Source organism: Mugil cephalus, chromosome 19 (genome assembly GCF_022458985.1).
Source record: "Mugil cephalus isolate CIBA_MC_2020 chromosome 19, CIBA_Mcephalus_1.1, whole genome shotgun sequence".
Classification (NCBI taxonomy): Eukaryota; Metazoa; Chordata; class Actinopteri; order Mugiliformes; family Mugilidae; genus Mugil; species Mugil cephalus.
The window spans coordinates 970,425-985,399 of record NC_061788.1 but is presented as its reverse complement, the minus strand read 5'-3'; the positions used below and the strand labels follow the sequence as shown (position 1 = coordinate 985,399).

The following is a 14,975-nucleotide window of genomic DNA, read 5'->3' as shown; positions in this document are numbered from 1 at the left end:
GTCAGCTCGTCTGTCAACTAAAGGATTAAATAAAGGAGACCTTACCTCCTGGCTGGGCTCGGTCCCTTCTTTGTGAAACGTCTTTAAATCATTTGTCCAGAGGTGAGAAGCTGCTGTTCTGTCCTGGAACATTAAACAGCGTTTAGAGTTGGAAAACTTTAATACAGGAGTAAAGAGTGTGAGGTCTAAAGGATAATAAAATAAAACAGATACTGGCCTTTATGCAGGAAGCCTTGAACTGCACAGATGGAGCAGGTGGTTACATGTCCACAGTCAATATTAATGTTGATGATAATAATATTAGAGACTAACGTATTAAACATGTTCACGTGTCAAAGTCCACATCAAGAACCATTTAAATGGAACCTGGTCCAACAAGTCTCATTCGATTCAATGGACGAAACTCATCAGCTTTTATTACTGCAGAATAAAGACAAACCTGGATGGACAGAGGATCGCGTCTAGCCTCGCCCTAGTCTCCTGTAGTCTTTCCTTCCCTTCTTCCTGTAGTCCTCTAGTCCTCCTGTCCTCTAGTCGTCTAGTCCTCCAGTGCTCTAGTCCTCCTCTAGTCCTCCTGTAGTCCCTTAGTCCTCCTGTAGTCCTGTAGTCCTCCAGTGCTCTAGTCCTCCAGTCCTCCTGTAGTCCTCTAGTCCTCCTCTAGTCCTCCTCTAGTCCTCCTGTAGTCCTCCTGTAGTCCTCCTGTCCTCCTGTAGTCCTCCTGTAGTCCTCTAGTCTCCGGAGGATCCAATGTAGCCTCCTGAGTCCTCTGTGTTCTCTATCCTCAGTGCTCTAGTCCTCCTGTAGTCCTCCTGTAGTCCTCCTGTAGTCCTCCTGTAGTCCTCTAGTCCTCCAGTGCTCTAGTCCTCCTGTAGTCCTCCTCTAGTCCTCCGGAGGAACCGAAGAAGAAGCACTTCCTGCAGGTCTCCTCTGTTTCTCCTCCGTTTCCTCCGGGACCGGTTCTGTTCGATGCCCTCCTCTGACGTCCGTTAACCGGATCTGAGTCCTGACCCCGGACCCTCTGATGGCCTCCAGGCGGCCGGATAGCTTCGACGGGCTCGGCTACCGCGGCCGCGACGACCCGCTGTACGGAGCCGGGTACCCGGTCCGAAGCGCCGGGGCCCCCGCGGAGCTGCATCACCACCACTGGGTCACCACCCCACCGGACATCCCCGGTAGCCGCAACCTGCACCCCGGAGACCGGACACCCATGTACGACGAGCCGCTGGGAGAACCCGGTCCTCCGGGAGCCGGTCCTGCGCAGCCCGGGGTACCTCCCGCTGGTAGGTTAGCTAGCAGGCTAACTGTCAGCTAGCAGACATTTTAACAACGGAATGGAAGGTGAATGGGACGGGCTAACTGCTAGCTAGCATGCTAACGACAGAATGGGAGGTGAATGGAACAGGCTAGCAGCTGCACAGCTAACTAGTCATACGAGGAAAGCGTTTAAATAACAGACTGAATGCTAACTGGATGTTAGTTAACTAGACTGACAGTTAGCCAGTGAGCCAACCAGGCTAACAGTTAGCCAGTAAGCCAACCCTGCTAACAGTTAGCCAGTGAACCAACCAGGCTAACAGTTAGCCAGTGAACCAACCAGGCTAACAGTTAGCCAGTGAGCCAACCAGGCTAACAGTTAGCCAGTGAGCCAACCAGGCTAACAGTTAGCCAGTGAGCCAACCAGGCTAACAGTTAGCCAGTGAACCAACCAGGCTAACAGTTAGCCAGTGAGCCAACAAGGCTAACAGTTAGCCAGTGAGCCAACAAGGCTAACAGTTAGCCAGTGAGCCAACCAGGCTAACAGTTAGCCAGTGAGCCAACCAGGCTAACAGTTAGCCAGTGAGCCAACAAGGCTAACAGTTAGCCAGTGAGCCAACCAGGCTAACTTCTTGCTTGTTTGAATTTGAACTGAACGTTATTTTGTCGTTACAGAGCATCTCAACCGCTTCGCTGGCTTCGGAATTGGACTCGTCAGGTTGGAATAAACTTTACTGTATTTATCATCATGGGACATCATCACATCATGACATCACATCATGACATCACATCATGACATCACATCAGCTGATGAAACCAGTTCAGTTTGGTTGTTCCTCTGAAGGTTGGCCACGCCCACCCGATTGCACGCAGCCAATAAGAGAACATTAAATAAAGTCACTGCGTGGAGGTCAACAACACATTCAGATATAAACAAACCACAGCTAACATACGCTAGCTAAGCCCCGTCCACTAAAAACCTCATGATTTTCAAAATAAAAGACATGACATACTGTGCGTATTCTGATGTGTGTTCGTGTGTGTTCTGATGTATTTTATTATGTGTGTCTGTGTCCAGTCTGTTCACAGAGAACGTCCTCTCGCATCCCTGCATCGTTTTCCGCAGACAGTGTCAGGTAACGTCTCTGCTCCTCTGTCATTGGTCAACCTGGGTCACAGGTGTGTAACCTCTCTCTCCTGCTGTTCTCTGATTGGCTGTTGGTCTCAGGTGAACTACCACGCCCGCTGTTACCATCTGACTCCATTCAGTGCGGTCTCCGTCATGTACAGCATCACCAAGGCTCAGGTAACCAATCAGCTTCATTCATTAAAACTCAGGTAACCAATCAGCTTCATTCATTAAAACTCAGGTAACCAATCAGCTTCATTCATTAAGGCTCAGGTAACCAATCAGCTTCATTCATTAAAACTCAGGTAACCAATCAGCTTCATTCATTAAAACTCAGGTAACCAATCAGCTTCATTCATTAAAACTCAGGTAACCAATCAGCTTCATTCATTAAGGCTCAGGTAACCAATCAGCTTCATCCACGCTTGTCATCATTAGGGAGAGTTGCTCTGTGGAGTTGCTCTGTGGAGTTGCTCTGTGGAGTTGCTGGGTAGAGTTGCTGGGTAGAGTTGCTGAGTTGCTGCTGTCTGTTGCAGGGGATCAAGTCTCAGTGGAAGGGGTTGAGCAGCACCTTCATCGTTCACGGTGTTTCTCTGGGAGCTGAAGGCATCATCAGCGAGCTCACGCCGTTACCACGGTAACCACACACCACTACTTCCACCAGCACTGTAGTATTATTTACTAGTAGTATTACTGTAGAATTACTGTGACGGTGTCTCCACAGGGAACTTCCTCACAGATGGACCTGGAAACAGCTGATTGGACATTTACTGCTCAAAGGGTCAGTTCATTCTTCTTCTACTGTCGAATAACGGCCGTACATCTAGAATTCTTTCACAAATATAGATAACGATGATTTATTTTTATCAATTTACACAGTGAGTGAGCACAAGTAAAAATCTAAGTCCCATCAGTATCTGGTGTCACTAGAACTTTACCCTCAAACACATGAAGACGTCCAGCAGAGACATGAGCTCAGAACCGACCCAGGTCCACCAGCTACTGTCTGGACCAGTCTGGGGACCAGTCTGGACCAGTGGTCTTCATGGAAGAGCTGCAGTCAAACATCCGTCCCTCTGACATGGAAACAAGACCAAGAGACTCCACCATGAACCAGAACCAGAACCAGAACCAGGACCTGGGCTCAGAAACATGTGGACTGATGATGTTTGTTTTGGTGGAGGCTCCTGGAGAGTCTGGTCCTCAGGCAGAAACTGATCCATCATCCAGACCATCAGGGAGGAGGAGGACTGGCCCCACATTTATTCTGCAGCAGGACAAAGAGCCCAAACATCCAGACAAGAACAGCATGACCCCCCAGAGCCCTGGTCTCAGCATCATGGAGGAGTCTGGATTAACTGAGGAAGATCTGGGGTTAGTTCTCCAAGAACCAAGAACCAAGAACTGAGTCCAACAGGACGTAGAAGATGCTGCGTCACCAGATACTGATTAGACTCAGGTTTCTCTTCTGTGGATGAAAATAAACTACTGCAAGAATCTAAACCTGTGTGTGTGTGTGTGTGTGTGTGTGTGTGTGTGTGTGTGTGTGTGTGTGTGTGTGTGTGTGTTTGTTTGTTTGTTTGTTTGTTTGTTGTTCATTCTTCTTCTACTGCTCTAAATGAAGTCGTCTTGTTTGTGTCCAGGTTAACAGCTGTGGTGGCTCTACCGTTCTACTGCTCCAGCCTCATCGAGACTGTCCAGGTCATTAGAGACGAATGAACTAACGGATAAATTAATTAAATAATAAATGAATGGATTAACGAGTGGATGGATGGATGGATGGATGGATGGATGGATGGGTGACCTGGAGACCCGTTGACCTGGTTCTTGTCCCTCTTTGTCCTCAGAGTGAGATCGTGCGGGACGAGTCGTCCTCTGGGCTCCTGGACTGCGTCCGTGAGGGTCTTGCTCGTGTTTTGGGGGTGGGGGCTCCTCACAGTCGCCGTCTGCTTCCTCTCAGCTGCCTGCTGCTTCCTGCCGCGCTGCACGCCGTCCTGCGCTACGCTGTGGCGGCCGGCGTCCAGCGGGCGGCGCTGTGGCTGCACCAGCGAGGCAGGAAGCAGCGCGTTGACCCCACCAACCCCCTGGACGCCTACTTCCCGGAGCTGGCGGCGGCGTGGGCGGGGTCTCTGGTGGCCGACGTGGTGGTGTTTCCCCTGGAGACGGTGCTGCATCGCCTCGGCGTTCAGGGCACGCGCACCATTATCGACGCCACGGACGGTGCGGTGGCGCTGGCGAACGGAGGCGGCCCGCTGGTCCTGCCCGTCAACACGCAGTACGACGGCTTCTCCGACTGCCTGCACGCCATCCGCCGGCGGGAGGGCGGGGCCGGCTTCTACCGAGGCTTCGGGGCGCTGGCGGCTCAGTACGCGCTGCAGGGGGCGCTGCTGGCCGCCGCCAGGACGCTGCTCAGGCTGCTGCTGCTGGACACCAAGCACGGCTAGAGCGTTACCGTGGAGATGCTTTATCAGTCACCTCCCCCTTCACCACCCCTCCCTCTGATTGGTTAACCACCTGCTGGTCAGGAAGTGATCATGTGACTTAGCCTAGCTTAGCATAAGGACCAGAAGTTACCAAATACTCAGTGGTTGCCACGGTAACCCAGCATCACTTCCTGTACCAGCTGATCGGTCACCTGCAGCGAATAGAAACACCTGTTTGTATAAAGTTGTAAAAAAAAAAAAAAAAAGAAATGAGGAAAAATCAAAGTGAATCTAAAAGCATCAGAACCATTTAAATTAAATGCACTTGTTCATTTAAAGTTGTAAATGTAAAGTTTTCTGTGAATGTGAAATAAAATCGTGTCAGTTTGACTGAAACTGTTTATGTTCAATTTATTTATTTATTTAAATCAGACACTTGAATTTAAAAAGCAGTAATGTTTTCATCTCTGATCAGAAACATTAAAGTCTGTGTTTGATCATCTCTTCTAATAAACCTTCATTTAACTCCACTCCTGCTTTCATCACTTTTTATTATTATTGCTGTTGTTTTAATGTATTTTAGTTCAGCTGGAACAATTTAATCCTTGAACCCTCTAAGAACCTCCTAGAACCAGGAACCATATGTGGTAACGTGGTTCCTGGTTCCTCTCAGTGAGGTTTAGTGTCATGTGGTTTCATTGAGCCAATCAGAGAAGATCCAGGAAACATCCTCAGGTCTAATCAGGGTCTAATGTGGTCTACAAGGTCCCCCCTCTGATCTGGTTTATCAGGAACCATGAAGAAGAACAAGTGTCCTAATGTTTCTAATGTGATGATGTTGATGATGTTCTAATGTGACAAATACATGTTTACATTAGTTTAAGGACCAGGAACCAGATATGAGACCAGGAACCAGATATGAGACCAGGACCCAGATATGAGACCAGGAGCAGATATGAGACCAGGAACCAGATATGAGACCAGGAACCAGATATGAGACCAGGAACCAGATATGAGACCAGGAACCAGATATGAGACATTCATTCATCTGGATTTAACTCAGGAACATTAGAAAATACCGCTCTGTCCTATAATAACTCTCGGGTTGTAAGTGTTCTGTCCTATAAAATCCCTTTTATTTATTTCTTTAGTGACTAATAGTTAATGTTTCTGTGCCTTAAACCAATAGAATGTTTTTTGGTGTTTTTGTGCTGTTTTTATTTCGTCTGTGTGTGTGTTGTTGGTTGTTGGTTGTGTAGTTGTGTGGAGCTGTTAGTGCGTCCGTGTCCCCGGAGTCGGAGATTCCCACTGAGCCTCAGTGCTTTGGATGCCAGGCTGGAGGAGGAGGAGGAAAATGATAATTCTGTAAATTTTCCTGATGACACTGTTTATTTTACTAGATAATAATTATTTTATTTTATCTTTCTTCTGTGTGTGTTTTTTTTATGAGTCTTTACGAAGCCACGGTGACAAAGTAATTTCTAAGTCTAATAATAATAATAATAATAATAATAATAATAATAATAATAATAATAATAAAAATAATAATAATAATTCTCCCCGCGCCCCTGGTGCAGGATTTAGCGGTACATCAGATTAGATGAGATAATAATAATAATTCTGTGGCCGGAACCTTTGTCCGCTCTTGTTTCTACCCGGACCCTGCTGTCTCTGGTCCAGTAGGCGGGCGCGGAACCTTGTTTATGCGGGAGCTTGTTTTAGGTCGGCCTCAGTTCCACGGTGCTCGTCCATGTGTTGTTGCTCCTCTCGGTTTCTGCTCGCTCCCGGTCCCGGTCCCGTTCCCGGTCAGTACCGGCCTCTCTCTTAGTCCCGTTAACGGCTCTGATGTCACCGGTCATGTCTACCGGCGGCAGCTCGTTGTTTTCCGGTTTCCGGGTTCTAGGACTTTATTCGAACCACGTGCCGCACGCGCTCCGGTATCATCAGAAACACCGGGAGTTCTACGTGGTGACGTCAGTCGGTCGAAGCTTTCACACATTCAACGTAAGATTGATGACGTAATTGTTGCAGTATGACGTGGTTGCTGATGTGATTGTTGATGTTGTTGTTGTTGGTTGACCTGATTGTTGACGTCATTAACGTGACGTGTTGTTGCAGGTGAACAGGTTGGGCATCGTATCCATCAGTGAGTACCCTTTATCTTTATCTTTATCTTTATCTTTATCTTTATTTTTGTTTATTTATTTTTATTTTTTACGGTATCTCTAACTGTCCTGCTCTCTGATTGGTTGCTGTGCTGTGCGGTTGCCTAGGTAACAGCCTGGATGATGACATCAGCTGTGTGGCGGCTGACAGGATGCTGGTGTTTGCCGCCACCGGGCAACTCATCAGCGCCTTCGCCAGGAACAAAGAGGTCAGAAACTTTATTTAACACCTTCTCCATCTTTCATTCACGTATTGGGATCAGCTGACCCGTTACTAGGTGCCCTTTGACCCTGTGTGCTCTCCGTACAGGTGGTCATGCGTTACCATGGCCACAGACAGGAAGTGCGCCTCCTGCTTCCTCTGGGGGATCAGCTGATCTCTGCTGACAGCGGCGGTGATGTCATCGTGTGGGACGTCCAGGGGGGTGGTGAGTGGAAGTGGGCAGGGCTTCATGTGCTCTCCTGCCCCATACCTGTGCAGTTACCCACAATGCCTTGCTGTCTCTCTGTCTCCCAGACGTCTACCTGCGGCTCCAGTTCGACCCGACCACCTTCGACGTGTCGGCCATGATGCATCCCAGCACCTACATGAACAAGGTGCTGCTGGGTAGTTCCCAGGGTGCATTGCAGCTCTGGAACATCAAGACCAGGTGACACTTCCTGTTCACAAACGTCACAATAAAACTCCACCTGTGAACAAGACGTGGTCATGACAACAAACTAACATTGATCAGCTGTTCTTTGTGTTCCCCAGTAAACTGCTGTTCACGTTCCCTGGATGGTCAGCAGGGGTCACTGTTCTACAGCAGGTCAGTTCTGTCTGGTACCAATCTGAACAGAGCTTTTATTTTAAAAATATTCACCAATAAAGACTTCACTTCCCAGAGTCCTGCAGTGGACGTGGTCGGCGTTGGCATGGCAACAGGTTGCATCATCATCCACAACATCCGTCTGAACGAGGAGTTGATGAGATTCACTCAGGACTGGGGACCAATCACGACGCTCTCTTTCAGAACAGGTACATACCTAGCTACATGCTAACACACGGCTAGCAGCTACATGCTAACACACAGCTAGCAGCTACATGCTAACACGCAGCCAGCAGCTACATGCTAACACACAGTCAGCAGCTACATGCTAACACACAGTCAGCAGCTACATGCTAACACACGGCCAGCTACATGCTAACACACAGCCAGCAGCTACATGCTAACACACAGCTAGCAGCTACATGCTAACACACAGCTAGCAGCTACATGCTCACACGGAGCCAGCAGCTACATGAAAACACGCAGCCAGTAGCTACATGCTAACACGCAGCCAGCAGCCACATGCTAACGCACAGCCAGCTACATGCTAACACAGAGCTAGCAGCTACATGCTAACACACAGCTAGCAGCTACATGCTAAGACGGAGCCAGCAGCTACATGCCAACACACAGCTAGCAGCTACATGCTAACACGGTGCCAGCAGCTACATGCTAACACGCAGCCAGCAGCTACATGCTAACACACAGCAAGCTACATGCTAACAAACAGCCAGCTACATGCTAACACACAGCTAGCAGCTACATGCTAACACACAGCTAGCAGCTACTTGCTAACACGCAGCCAGCAGCTACATGCTAACACACAGCCAGCTACATGCTACATGCTAACACACAGCCAGCTACATGCTACATGCTAACACACAGCCAGCTGCTACATGCTAACACACAGCCAGCAGCTACATGCTTACACGCAGCTAGCAGCTACATGCTAACACGCAGCCAGCAGCTACATGCTAACACACAGCCAGCAGTTACATGCTAACACACAGCCAGCTACATGCGTCATGCTAACACACAGCCAGCGACATGCTACATGCTAACACACAGCTAGCAGCTACATGCTAACACGGAGCCAGCAGCTACATGTTAACGCACAGCCAGCTACATGCTAACACACAGCCAGCAGTTACATGCTAACACACAGCCAGCAGTTACATGCTAACACACAGCCAGCTACATGCTAACACGCAGCCAGCAGCTACATGTTAACGCACAGCCAGCTACATGCTAACACGCAGCCAGCAGCTACATGTTAACGCACAGCCAGTTACATGCTAACACACAGCCAGCTACATGCTACATGCTAACACACAGCCAGCTACATGCTACATGCTGATCAGATGATGTGGTCCTCTCTCAGATGGTCCTCCCATCATGGCGTCCGGCAGTCCTCAGGGCCACATTGCATTCTGGGATTTGGAGCGTCGTCAGCTGGTCACTCAGCAGAGACACGCCCACAGAACCGCCGTCGCCGCAGCAACGTTCGTTCACAAAGAGCCGCTGTTGATCACCAACGGAGCCGATAACGCCATCAAGGTCAAACACAAACACACAAACACACAAACCAACCACCAGGTGACACAGCCATTCATCTTGATCTCTCTTCTCAGGTGTGGATATTTGACCAGGAAGGGGGCGGAGCCAGATTGCTGAGGAGTCGTCAGGGCCACAGTGCCCCACCCACCACCATCCGTCACCACGGCAACGATGGCAAAAACCTACTGAGTGCAGGTAAATAAACGAACGACTTCATTAGTTTGTGGTTTACCCGGGTGGTTTCTAACGGGCCGCCCCCTGCAGGTCAGGACGGGACGCTGCAGTCCTTCTCCACCGTCCACGAACGCTTCAACAAGAACCTGGGCCACGGTCAGTAAAACCAGACTCTGTTCAAAAACCTGACGCCTTCGGCTGGTGGACGTTTGTGACTCTGACTCCGTGTTTCAGGGTCTGTGAATAAGAAGAAGGAGCAGAAGAAGAAGAAGGGGCTGACCTACGAGGAGCTTCGTCTTCCTGCCATCACATCGTTCTCCTCTGGTGGGTCCTTCAATGCTCTACCCCCATTCAGAACTCCATAGAGAAAATGGCCAATTTAACCCTCCATGGACCAGGAACCAGGAACCATATGTGGTAACGTGGTTCCTGGTTCCTCTCAGTGAGGTTTATTGTCATGTGGTTTCATTGAGCCAATCAGAGAAGATCCAGGAAACATTGTCAGGTCTAATCAGGGTCTAATGTGGTCTACAAGGTCCCCCCTCTGACCTGGTTTATCAGGAACCATGAAGAAGAACACGTGTCCTAATGTTTCTAATGTGATGATGTTGATGATGTTCTAATGTGACAAATACATGTTTACATTAGTTTAAGGACCAGGAACCAGATATGAGACATTCATTCATCTGGATTTTCAAGAAATAAAAAGTATTTGAGTGAGAACCCTGTAAAGGTTTAAAGCAATTATAACCTTTTTACTCTTTTCTGTTATAATCTTAAAAAGCTTCTAATAAGCGATGAGGTTGATGGTCTAACAGGGACCTGGACGATACAGGACATTTGATTTGATACCACAAAGAGAACTGAGAATTACTACACCTCCATCTTGACTTTACCACCACCTGACCCCTGACCTTTGACCCCTGGCCCCTCCCCCTCTGTTGATTGACAGCTGTCACTCGCCAGTCGGACTGGGACGGCATCGTCGCGTGTCATCGCGGTCGCCGAGCAACCACCACATGGAACTACCAGAGGTGCACCATGGGAGCTCACCACCTGCAGCCTCCAGGTGCTCCGAGAGATACCGTCGCCACGGTAACCACCTCTTTACACCTACGTTTAGTCCCCGCCCCCAAAAGCACACACAGTCACATCAGACTCTCTGTCTCTGCTCCCAGGCCGTTGACATCACTTCCTGTGGAAACTTCGCTGTGATTGGCTCGTCGTGCGGCCGCGTCGACGCCTACAACCTCCAGTCTGGGCTGCACCGCGGTTGCTATGGCAACAGTGAAAAAGGTGCGTCCACCTGGTCTCCGGGGTCTCTGATTGGTCCACTGCGTGTTTCTGTCAGTAACTCCGCCCCCTCTACTCCAGCGCACAGCGGTGTGGTGCGAGGTGTCGCCACGGATGCCCTAAACCAGCTGACCTTCACTGTCGGCTCTGATTGGCTGCTGAAGTTCTGGCGCTTTAAGACACGGAAACAGGAAGAAGAGCTGAAGCTAAACGCTGCACCGGCTAGCATGATGCTACACAGAGAGAGGTAGGTAACTGTTAGCTTGATGCTGCTCAGAGAGAGCTCGCAAACTGTTAGCATGATGCTACACAGAGAGAGGTAGCTAACTGTTAGCATGAGTAGCTAACTGTTAGCATGAGTAGCTAACTGTTAGCACTAGTAGCTAACCATCTGTTCTCCTCTGTTGAATGTTAGCGGGATGCTAGCTGTGGCGCTAGATGACTTCACGCTGGTGGTTGTTGACATCGAAACCAGACGAGTTGTCAGGAAGTTTGCGGGTCACCATGGCAACATCAATGACATGGTAGGTTGGGAAAAGCTAAAACAGCTAGTGATGCTAACAGATGCTAACACTTCCTGGTCCTCCTTAGACGTTCAGTCCTGGCGGCCGCTGGCTGGTTACCGTGGGAATGGACCGGACCGTTCGGACCTGGGACCTCCCCTCTGGATGGTGAGAATGAAACGTCCATGACCACACCCACGGAGCAGCGTCCAATCACAACTCACGTTGGTTCAAACAAACTTCTTCTTCTTCTCCTTCAGTCTGATCGACTGCTTCCTGGTTGCCATGGCGCCAGTGACGGTGTCCATGTCGCCTACTGGTGACTTCCTGGCGACGGGTCATGTGGACAGTCTGGGCGTTTACCTCTGGTCTGAACCAGTCTTTACTTAGAACAGTGGATTGTAGTCTTGTATCAGCCAATCACAGTGCAGCTCTCCTCCCTCAGGACCAATAAGAGCCTTTGTGGACCGGTGGGGCTCCGCCCCCTCCCGGCTGACTACCAACCAGCTGTGGAGGCGTTTCCGGGCGTCAGGGCAACCGAGGCAGAACAGGAAGTGATGTCAGAGGAAGCTGATGACACGTACCAGTCAGCTGAGCAGTTGGGGGCGGAGCTTGTGACTCTGTCTCTGCTGCCTGAGTCTCGGTGGAAAAACCTGCTTCACCTGGACCACATCAAGGTCAGAGGTCAACGCACGTCTCACCTGTCCGACACATTCACACCTTTATTTTAATTTAAATTTAATTATTTAATTATTCAGGTTCATTGTCAGTTCTGACATGTGCAACTCATACACATTAAAATGTCTTTAATCTAAGGACCTCTGCTTCAACTTAGACATAAAATCTGTCCAATGTGACATTTAAAGAAGAAGAAGAAGAAGAAATGCTGGTCAGACCAGCAGGACATGTGTTTATTTATCTATATAAACATATATATACTGGACCTCCACCTTCTCTTTACCACCACATGCTCTTTACTAAGAGTCAGTAACATGTTAGAAAGGAAAGAATGTCTTTAACGAGCTCAGGTCAACTTAACCAGACCTGTGTTTTTGTTTTTTTTCAGAGGAGGAATAAACCGGTAGCGCCCCCTGCTGCTCCGGTGGCGGCGCCGTTCTTCCTGCCGACGGTTCCCGGTCTCACGCCCAGATTCACGTTGCCCGCGGCAACCGACCAGGAAGTACAGGTAGAGCCGCCAGGTTAATGGACCAATCAGAGCGCAGTGCAGTTGCTGAGCAACAGTCTAACGCTGAGTTGTGTTTTAGTCCAAGCTGCTGGTGAGGACGTCTCAGAGGTCAGAGGTCAGTCTGGCCCTGGAGGAAGCTCTGGCCTCCACTTCCTGTGAGTCTCCTTCAGCTTTTAACTTCCATTAAATGAGCTTTAAATATTTATTTTCATTTTTGTTTTCATTTCTGTGAAACACACGAGCTCCTCCCCTTTAATCTGTGGAGCTCCTCCCCTCTAGTCTGTGGGCGGAGCTCCTCCCCTCTAGTCTGTGGGCGGAGCTCCTCCCTTCTAATCTGTGGGCGGAGCTCCTCCCCTTCTAATCTGTGGAGCTCCTCCCCTCTAATCTGTGGGCGGAGCTCCTCCCTTCTAATCTGTGGAGCTCCTCCCTTCTAATCTGTGGGCGGAGCTCCTCCCCTCTAGTCTGTGGAGCTCCTACTCTCTAGTCTGTGGGTGGAGCTCCTCCCCTCTGGTCTGTGGGCGGAGCTCCTCCCTTCTAATCTGTGGAGCTCCTCCCCTCTAATCTGTGGGCGGAGCTCCTCCCCTCTAGTCTGTGGGGGGAGCTCCTCCCCTCTAATCTGTGGAGCTCCTACTCTCTAGTCTGTGGGAGGAGCTCCTCCCCTCTAGTTTGTGGGCGGAGCTCCTCTATCTTTGACTCCATTGGTTCAATAAGAAGCTTCTCCGGTGTCTCCAGTTTCTTCCATCCAGTGTTTTTAGTTCAGATCTTGTGTTGATGACGTCAGAGTCTGAGTCTCATCCCAAACTTTCTCTCTGGGTTAGGGTCAGTGGATTCACTGTGTTTAAAATGTTGCGGTGTTTTTTTTTTATTGCAGTTGACCGGCCGGTGTCTCTCCTGAAGGATTGTGGGCCGTCGGCGCTCTCTGTGGAGCTCACCGGTCTGACATCAGAAGGGGGCGGAGCCAGCAGCCTCCTGCTCGCCTTCATTCTGATGATTGACAGCATGTTGGCCAGTGGGCGGGACTTCGAGCTGGCTCAGGCTTACCTGGCCCTCTTCCTGAAGGTCAGCCAATCAGAGCGCAGCATTAAGACACTGCTCTTTTATTGTGAAATTCTGGTTTCCTGTTTACAACCTTGTTTTGTTTTATTCTTTTTAGCTCCACCTCCGCTCGCTGTCGCAGGACGCTGTCGCCATGGCAGCATTGCTCCGCCTCTCCTCCCGGCTGGAGGCTCGGTGGGCGGAGCTTCGTGCATCATTTGACCAATCACTGTGTCTGCTGTCGTACACCAAGAGTGCACTACTGTGACACACACAATAATACACACACACACACTATTTTTTTTATTAAAGTTGTTGACGTTGATTCGTGTTTGTGTTTTTATTTTGAAGTGACCTCTGACTGGTCTTCTGCCCCCTGCTGGACTCATCCAGCCTCCACAGTCTCAGACGTGATTCAATTCAGTTTTATTTCTATAGCGTCAATAACAACACAAAACAGCACCTGGTCTGAAACCTCCAGAGCAGCATGAAGGAAAAACTCTCTCTAACAGGAAGAGACCTGGACCAGAACCAGAACCAGGACCAGAACCAGAACCAGAATCAGAACCAGAACCAGGACAAGAACCAGAATCAGAACCAGAATCAGGACCAGAACCAGCCTTCTGCTCTGCAGCAGTGAAGGTTGAATCAGCCTTGAAAGCTGCTGCTACTGATTCCTACAGATGTTCCCGCTCTGTCTGCATAAAGGCCGTGATGGAAAACACATGGTACCAGACTCCATGAGCATCAGGGGAACAGGACTGTGCTGCAGGAAGTAGAGACAGACCATAATAACACTTAAACATGTAGGTCTTTCCTACAGGGAAACTGCAAAGAAAGTCAAGGTGTCAGTGAGAACAGGTTTCTGCAGAAACTGGAGGAAACTCTGACAGGAAGCGTCTGACAGACCCAAAGCCAGAGTTTCTGAGAGTTAACAGCTTGAATGATGGCGGCAACATGACGACAGCTTCACGCTCAGCTTAGTAGCAGTCGTAGTAAACAAGAAGACTTGGAGCTGCAGGTCTGACAGGACGAGTTGCAGCAGAAAGTCGCTGCTAAGACGTCAGAGTAAGACACAGAGACTCTCCTGGGCCATGAAACACTGGACTCCTGAAGACTGGAGGAGGTTTTATGGACTGATGCAACAAGATTTCAAGTCTTTGGTTCATCACTCAGGATGTTTGTACGGCGTCGAGTAGGCGAGAGGACGGTTCCACAGTGTGTGACATCACTGTCAAACATGGAGGAGGACGTGTGATGGTCTGGATCCAGTCGGTGACTTGTACAGAGTGACCCAGAACCAGAACAGAACCACAGCATCTGCAGCCGTGCAGAACCCTCTGGTCTACGCCTGGATGGTCAGAGGTTCCTCCTACAGCAAGATAATGACCCAGAACACAAGTCCAAGCTACGCTAACGCTAACGCTACCTCAGGAACAAAGCTGGA

General features: G+C 49.5%; 2 protein-coding genes across 2 annotated transcripts; both read left to right on the top strand.

Annotated features, from left to right (window-relative positions):
- The first annotated feature begins 794 nt into the window (after nucleotides 1-794).
- On the top strand, nucleotides 795-5,076 carry slc25a46 (solute carrier family 25 member 46). Its single transcript, XM_047570242.1, has 8 exons — nucleotides 795-1,280; nucleotides 1,930-1,972; nucleotides 2,333-2,390; nucleotides 2,483-2,560; nucleotides 2,920-3,020; nucleotides 3,108-3,164; nucleotides 4,027-4,084; nucleotides 4,231-5,076. The coding sequence occupies exons 1-8, from the start codon at nucleotides 1,022-1,024 to the stop codon at nucleotides 4,825-4,827; spliced, it is 1,251 nt and encodes a 416-aa protein (XP_047426198.1). The 5' UTR covers nucleotides 795-1,021; the 3' UTR covers nucleotides 4,828-5,076.
- Nucleotides 5,077-6,504: 1,428 nt separating this feature from the next.
- On the top strand, nucleotides 6,505-13,853 carry wdr36 (WD repeat domain 36). Its single transcript, XM_047570413.1, has 22 exons — nucleotides 6,505-6,810; nucleotides 6,925-6,952; nucleotides 7,080-7,180; nucleotides 7,282-7,399; nucleotides 7,489-7,621; nucleotides 7,726-7,780; nucleotides 7,857-7,989; nucleotides 9,162-9,337; nucleotides 9,412-9,532; nucleotides 9,602-9,667; nucleotides 9,746-9,835; nucleotides 10,464-10,606; nucleotides 10,690-10,807; nucleotides 10,886-11,051; nucleotides 11,220-11,328; nucleotides 11,396-11,475; nucleotides 11,568-11,675; nucleotides 11,753-11,984; nucleotides 12,374-12,493; nucleotides 12,573-12,648; nucleotides 13,365-13,552; nucleotides 13,647-13,853. Exons 1-22 carry the CDS (start codon nucleotides 6,652-6,654, stop codon nucleotides 13,794-13,796), a joined length of 2,670 nt encoding a protein of 889 aa, XP_047426369.1. The 5' UTR covers nucleotides 6,505-6,651; the 3' UTR covers nucleotides 13,797-13,853.
- The last annotated feature ends 1,122 nt before the right edge of the window (nucleotides 13,854-14,975 follow it).